Below are 7,038 nucleotides of genomic sequence, written 5' to 3'. Positions count from 1 at the left end.
GTCGTGGGCTTCGTTTCGTGTCATCTCAGACATGCTCTATGGGTAAGAGGTCTGAAGAAACGGCCGACCATGGCACTACAGCAATGTAACGCTGCCTCAAAAGGTATGTTACAACACGTACAACGTTACGTCCCTGCATTTGCGAAAACGGAAGAACATGATATCTCGAACTATGTTGTCAAATATCTACTTCCAGGTCCAAGGCGTTTGCTAATGTCACCACTTGGGACATTGAGAATGTCATCATTGTTTCCATTGAAGCATGTTTTGTGACACTGTTTCTGAAACTCTTTATGGATGAGCACTCGGCCAGAAACTTTCAGAGGCAAATCATACGAATCCTCTGTGAAAATAGTTATTGTATGGCACAATGCATCCGAAATGTGGACAAATACATCTCGAAATTAATTCCCGCGCGAAACGCAGTTACTACCAGACCACATTCTGATGCTGAGTGTTCCCTTCGTTAAAAACAACAAATTAGACCATATCCAATTGAAAAACATTTTATTCAGTATAAGGCTATTAGTACTTGGTCTATAAACTTTAAATTTTTTAATCCGTAAATTTCATCATTCATTTCATTCATTTCTCTTGACACGTACGAAGCACCAAGCTACTGCGCTAACGAGATATCTGATAGTGGTGGCACTCAAACTTCTCTTTATACAATATGTATATCAACATAGTGCCAGTCGCGATCATGCTTCAGCGTCTGTAAGTGGGACACCTTCACCATCACCTGGTCATCAGCATCTAACTGAGCCAGTCCACCAGCATCACTCGGGTACTCCAGGTGAGCTCCGTCGTTGATACCCTCTCTACACTCAGTCACGGCATTCTGAAACAACACGACCTGTGTCTGTCTGGAGGCGCTATAGCGGACAACCTGGTGCTGGAATGTTTGGAGTTGCTTGTCGTCTTTCCTGTTGTCTTCGACGTAGAACTTGACATGACTTGTGATGTGGTACACTCCTGCTGCCGGTACTGTGATGGAGCCGTTCTCGTAACTCATTCCAGTGTACCAATTCCTTAATGATCCCAACTGAGTCCCATGACCTGAATTAAGTAAAATCGGGAGAGAAATTGGGTTTTTGTAGAATACTAGCTTGTGCTTGCCCGTGAGGTGCGTTGTTTATGAGATTATACATACGTATAATGGAGTGCCATTGAAACATAACAAACAATGCATTTCAAAATGTCAGTTGTTACATCAATTGTATAATAGAAGATAGCATACCCGTTACTTTGTCAAAGTCAAGACCAGAGAAATGTGCCACTGGTTTCAGCAGGCTGAGAAGCTCCAGATCTGGATGGACGTCCCCAATATCCACATCATCTGAAGGTTGATGGAAGATGTACGTTATTAAAGGTTTGTAGTTGACGAATGATACCAAATGATGATCTATTAACGACACACTCATATTTATTTCCTCATACATTTTAAGCTCACATTTATGCAACGCTCAAATATAGAACGTGTGAGCAGAAAAGGATGGTACATCATTACATCGGGTTTCATAACAGTGAAACTATAAGTTTTAATCACACTTAGGGAAAACATCAGTTGCGACAGATTCTGACAGTAAGTGTCCATGTTTAATACAGTTACAACCATGCATTGTCCGTTTCACTAATGCTTTGAAAAATTGGAAATTCATTGATGACATAATAAATGTTTCAGAAAGAAGGATCGAACGTGGTTGGCATTGGGCCCTTTCTAAAATAATTATGATAAATTTAATTTGTGATACTCTATTAAAGTTAAATTCTTGGAAGAATATATATCGAATTTGTCAAAGGGCGTGAACTAGACATCAGATGTTGATATTTCCAGGCAATATTGTTAAGTTTGTATTCACCATGCTCTGTGTCTGTGGTTCGGTGTATGACGAGTGCTGCAACTACTACGACAGTGAGTATGTTCAGGATGAACAAAAGAAGACAGGTCCATTTTGTGGCACTTTTGTTCCTCACTGGTGCAGTTACAATGACAATCCACTAAAATAAAGCAACATCACCCTTATAATAATCATAAGAACTCTGCTAAAAGTAACCCAAAATGTTTGTATGAAGCATGACTATGAAGAGTTAAATACATTACATCGAAATATTTGGAAAGTACGTTCAACACGTGTCAAGTTTACAATACAATAATACCGGGGTTCGGGTCCATGATTGAATCAGTAAAATGGGGATCTGGCCAAAAAGCGCGGGTCCATTTCTCAGGCCACTGTGATGTAGCTGGAATGGTGCTTGCGTTGTAAAACAACAAATAAGTGAACAGGTATAGCACATTGTATCAATATTATACTCTCACTTGGTTAAACACTACATATGGGGCACGGCTAAGACGACGCAGTTCGCAACGCTGAGTTGCCTCCTTTAGTCGGGCCAGAATCCAATGATCGTTGACTCGACTCCCAGAATCTTTACTTGTCAGCACAATACCCGTGATCATGTGTTTCACCAAAGCAGTAAATGTATAGACTCTACAACACGCAAGGGCTTTCTCTCAAATAAGGATGAATTGCTTTGTAAAATACTCAATCACCTACAAGTAGCACTTGAAACACTTTGAAACAATATAAAAAGTAAATAAATCATTCTTACTTCTCAGGTTTCCTGTACTTTTCTTTGACAGATTCGCAAGCATGAGTGGAGAAATATGTGAAGAATACAATATTTTCTTATTTATAAATCTGACATGGATAAGCGACACACACCCTGTAGTTACAATTATGGAATTTGAAAGGCTTTCCTGTAACCTGTATAGTATTTCAGGCAATACAATTGGGGCGTTTATCTGTGGGTGTCATTGTTATCAAATGGTAAATTGCGTCACAGGTGTGGTCCTGCTTAGATAAACACCAATCTTTTAGAGAGTGTTAAAAGTGAGTACGTGAGTGAGTGATTGGGTGAATCTTATCCAATGTCGGCAATAGTCGAGTTTTTCACAGCGGCATGAAATAATGTGTACACCATTGATGTGGAGCATCAGGAACTATCCACGCAAAGTGGCACACAATCACCCATGTCACATGGCCTGACCACTCGACCCTCATCTGTTAGCACGGTTAACAATCACCCATGTCACATGGCCTGACCACCCGACCCTCATCTGTTAGCACGGTTAACAATTAGCAATGTCACAAGGCCTGACCACCCGACCCTTATCTGTTAGCACAGTTAACAATCACCCATGTCACAAGGCCTGACCACCCGACCCTTATCTGTTAGCACGGTTAACAATCACCCATGTCACATGGCCTGACCACCCGACCCTCATCTGTTAGCACGGTTAACAATCACCCATGTCACAAGGCCTGACCACTCGACCCTCATCTGTTAGCACGGTTAACAATCACCCATGTCACAAGGCCTGACCACCCGACCCTTATCTGTTAGCACAGTTAACAATCACCAATGTCACAAGGCCTGACCACTCGACCCTCATCTGTTAGCACGGTTAACAATCACCCATGTCACAAGGCCTGACCACCCGACCCTTATCTGTTAGCACGGTTAACAATCACCCATGTCACAAGGCCTGACCACCCGACCCTTATCTGTTAGCACAGTTAACAATCACCCATGTCACAAGGCCTGACCACCCGACCCTTATCTGTTAGCACAGTTAACAATCAACCATGTCACAAGGCCTGACCACCCGACCCTCATCTGTTAGCACGGTTAACAATTAGCAATGTCACAAGGCCTGACCACCCGACCCTTATCTGTTAGCACAGTTAACAATCACCCATGTCACATGACCTGACCACTCGACCCTCATCTGTTAGCACGGTTAACAATCACCCATGTCACAAGGCCTGACCACCCGACCCTTATCTGTTAGCACAGTTAACAATCAACCATGTCACAAGGCCTGACCACCCGACCCCCATCTGTTAGCACGGTTAACAATTAGTAATGTCACAAGGCCTGACCACACGACCCTCATCTGTTCGCACGGTTAACAATCAGTAATGTCACAAGGCCTGACCACCCGACTCTCATCTGTTAGCACGGTTAACAATCACCCATGTCACATGACCTGACCACTCGACCCTCATCTGTTAGCACGGTTAACAATCACCCATGTCACAAGGCCTGACCACCCGACCCTTATCTGTTAGCACGGTTAACAATCACCCATGTCACATGACCTGACCACTCGACCCTCATCTGTTAGCACGGTTAACAATTAGTAATGTCACAAGGCCTGACCACCCGACCCTTATCTGTTAGCACGGTTAACAATCACCCATGTCACAAGGCCTGACCACTGACCCTCATCTGTTAGCACGGTTAACAATCACCCATGTCACATGACCTGACCACCCGACCCTTATCTGTTAGCACAGTTAACAATCACCAATGTCACAAGGCCTGACCACCCGACCCTCATCTGTTAGCACGGTTAACAATTAGCAATGTCACAAGGCCTGACCACCCGACCCTTATCTGTTAGCACGGTTAACAATCACCCATGTCACAAGGCCTGACCACCCGACCCTCATCTGTTAGCACGGTTAACAATCACCCATGTCACAAGGCCTGACCACCCGACCCCCATCTGTTAGCACGGTTAACAATTAGTAATGTCACAAGGCCTGACCACACGACCCTCATCTGTTCGCACGGTTAACAATCACCCATGTCACAAGGCCTGACCACCCGACCCTTATCTGTTAGCACAGTTAACAATCACCCATGTCACAAGGCCTGACCACCCGACCCTCATCTGTTAGCACAGTTAACAATCACCCATGTCACATGACCTGACCACCCGATCCTCATCTGTTAGCACGGTTAACAATCACCCATGTCACATGACCTGACCACCCGATCCTTATCTGTTAGCACAGTTAACAATCACCCATGTCACAAGGCCTGACCACCCGATCCTTATCTGTTAGCACGGTTAACAATCACCCATGTCACAAGGCCTGACCACCCGATCCTCATCTGTTAGCACGGTTAACAATCACCCATGTCACAAGGCCTGACCACCCGATCCTCATCTGTTAGCACGGTTAACAATCACCCATGTCACATGGCCTGACCACCCGATCCTCATCTGTTAGCACGGTTAACAATCACCAATGTCACAAGGCCTGACCACTCGACCCTCATCTGTTAGCACAGTTAACAATCACCCATGTCACATGACCTGACCACCCGACCCTCATCTGTTAGCACAGTTAACAATCACCCATGTCACATGGCCTGACCACCCGATCCTTATCTGTTAGCACGGTTAACAATCACCCATGTCACAAGGCCTGACCACCCGATCCTCATCTGTTAGCACGGTTAACAATCACCCATGTCACATGACCTGACCACTCGACCCTCATCTGTTAGCACGGTTAACATTCACCCATGTCACATGGCCTGACCACCCGATCCTCATCTGTTAGCACAGTTAACAATCACCCATGTCACATGACCTGACCACTCGACCCTCATCTGTTAGCACAGTTAACAATCACCCATGTCACAAGGCCTGACCACCCGACCCCCATCTGTTAGCACGGTTAACAATTAGTAATGTCACAAGGCCTGACCACACGACCCTCATCTGTTCGCACGGTTAACAATCAATAATGTCACAAGGCCTGACCACACGACTCTCATCTGTTAGCACGGTTAACAATCACGCATGCCACATGGCCTGACCACCCGACTCTTATCTGTTAGCACGGTTAACAATCACCCATGTCACAAGGCCTGACCACCCGACCCTCATCTGTTAGCACGGTTAACAATCACCCATGTCACAAGGCCTGACCACCCGACCCTCAACTGTTAGCACCGTTTACAATCAACCATGTCATCACATTATATCTTCTTTATGATAACCCAGGGTATTCTCAAATAATACAGACTGTGTCTGGTTAGAGACGCTAAAATGGACAAAATAATGTTATGATAATGAAAGCAATTTAAAATAAATAACTATATATATACTACCACATAATCCAGTTCAATGATTACTCAAATGCTACTGATTCAGTATGCGAAATGGTCTACCAACATTTCTGAAGATGAAGGTGATACAACCTTTTCCATGGTCATCTAAAAGCAGAGTTAATTGCACATAAGCATGTGTTAATGAAGTACTGTCTAATTGTGGTGATTTCAGCTGTTCGCAAAAAGGTCAGCGTATCCGGTGGCACCCGGAATAAACACACGCAAAGGCAAGACGATTTTCAATTGACAAATGGCACGGGAACTGATAGTTCTAATCAATATAGCTGATTTCATCAGACGTCATTTGTGTCAATTTTGGAATGACCACATGTCTATAATAAAACGTTTTGAAGGCTTTACTGGGCCTTGACGTTGTAACCCCGATCAAACAACGTTTGACTCTTTACAATCTTCACAGAAGGAGCATACTTCATTGCACCTCTCAATTGACAACAAAGGCTATAGCTGGAATAGTGCTCATATACAGAGAACGTGGAATGTTGGCTATAGTTGACTGAAACAAACTCACAGCTTCGTGTGTCATCTTTGAGGTTCATCCGTGTACAATTCAAACTCGACAAATGAAATAGACAAGAAGAATCTCTCAACACAAAATCAGAAATAAGCGGGCTACTGTAACTTGACAATGCCCTCATATTACTTGACGACGGGCCAAGAAACAGCAATATCACGGCGGGGGACAGCAGAAATGGGCTTCACACATTGTACCCATGTCGGGAATAGAACCTGGGTCTTAAGCGTGACGAGCGAACGCTCTAACCACTAGGCTACCCGCCACCCACAACGTTCTTCAAGTTCCTTATACTTGCGGCATTACACATTTGGGATACCGCAAAAACAAATTCAATTTGTGTTATTTAGCTCGGACAATATGGCGACAGTAAGTAAACCTACGGAGAGAAGTAACTGGGCTGCATATAAAGTGGTGTAAATGTTATGTTATTGAAAATAACAACATAATATTTTCATCATTCGCCTGAGGTCGCATTGAAGACACCAGATGACTGAAAACAGCCCGTGCTATGTTGTTCCAAATATCAA

The 7,038-nt window shown here is 44.0% G+C and overlaps 1 protein-coding gene across 2 annotated transcripts; it reads right to left on the bottom strand.

Moving 5' to 3' along the window:
* Positions 1 to 490: 490 nt before the first annotated feature.
* LOC124112274 lies at positions 491 to 6,586 on the bottom strand. 2 transcript variants are annotated; one of them, XM_048386061.1, is made up of 4 exons: positions 6,506 to 6,586; positions 1,863 to 2,001; positions 1,241 to 1,339; positions 491 to 1,059 (listed from the first exon to the last, which is right to left on the bottom strand). In XM_048386061.1, the coding sequence occupies exons 1-4, from the start codon at positions 6,518 to 6,520 to the stop codon at positions 665 to 667; spliced, it is 648 nt and encodes a 215-aa protein (XP_048242018.1). In that variant the 5' UTR covers positions 6,521 to 6,586; the 3' UTR covers positions 491 to 664. The 2 variants fall into 2 exon arrangements, with proteins under 2 accessions (XP_048242018.1, XP_046328262.2); XM_046472306.2 differs by lacking the exon at positions 6,506 to 6,586 and adding an exon at positions 2,321 to 2,718.
* Positions 6,587 to 7,038: the final 452 nt, after the last annotated feature.

This window comes from Haliotis rufescens, unplaced genomic scaffold, assembly GCF_023055435.1.
Source record: "Haliotis rufescens isolate VD_foot unplaced genomic scaffold, xgHalRufe1.0.p SCAF_6, whole genome shotgun sequence".
In the NCBI taxonomy this organism is placed as follows: domain Eukaryota; kingdom Metazoa; phylum Mollusca; class Gastropoda; order Lepetellida; family Haliotidae; genus Haliotis; species Haliotis rufescens.
This window is presented reverse-complemented; position numbering and strand designations above follow the sequence as displayed.

Bases quoted from the DNA above. Each gene is read 5' to 3' on its own strand.
- LOC124112274 (XM_046472306.2), bottom strand. From the start codon at position 2,461: ATGATCACGGGTATTGTGCTGACAAGTAAAGATTCTGGGAGTCGAGTC. The intron at 1,340-1,862 runs GTGAATACAAAC...ATCAACCTTCAG, and splicing joins AACCACAGACACAGAGCATG to ATGATGTGGATATTGGGGAC. The intron at 1,060-1,240 runs GTATGCTATCTT...TACTTAATTCAG, and splicing joins TGACTTTGACAAAGTAACGG to GTCATGGGACTCAGTTGGGA.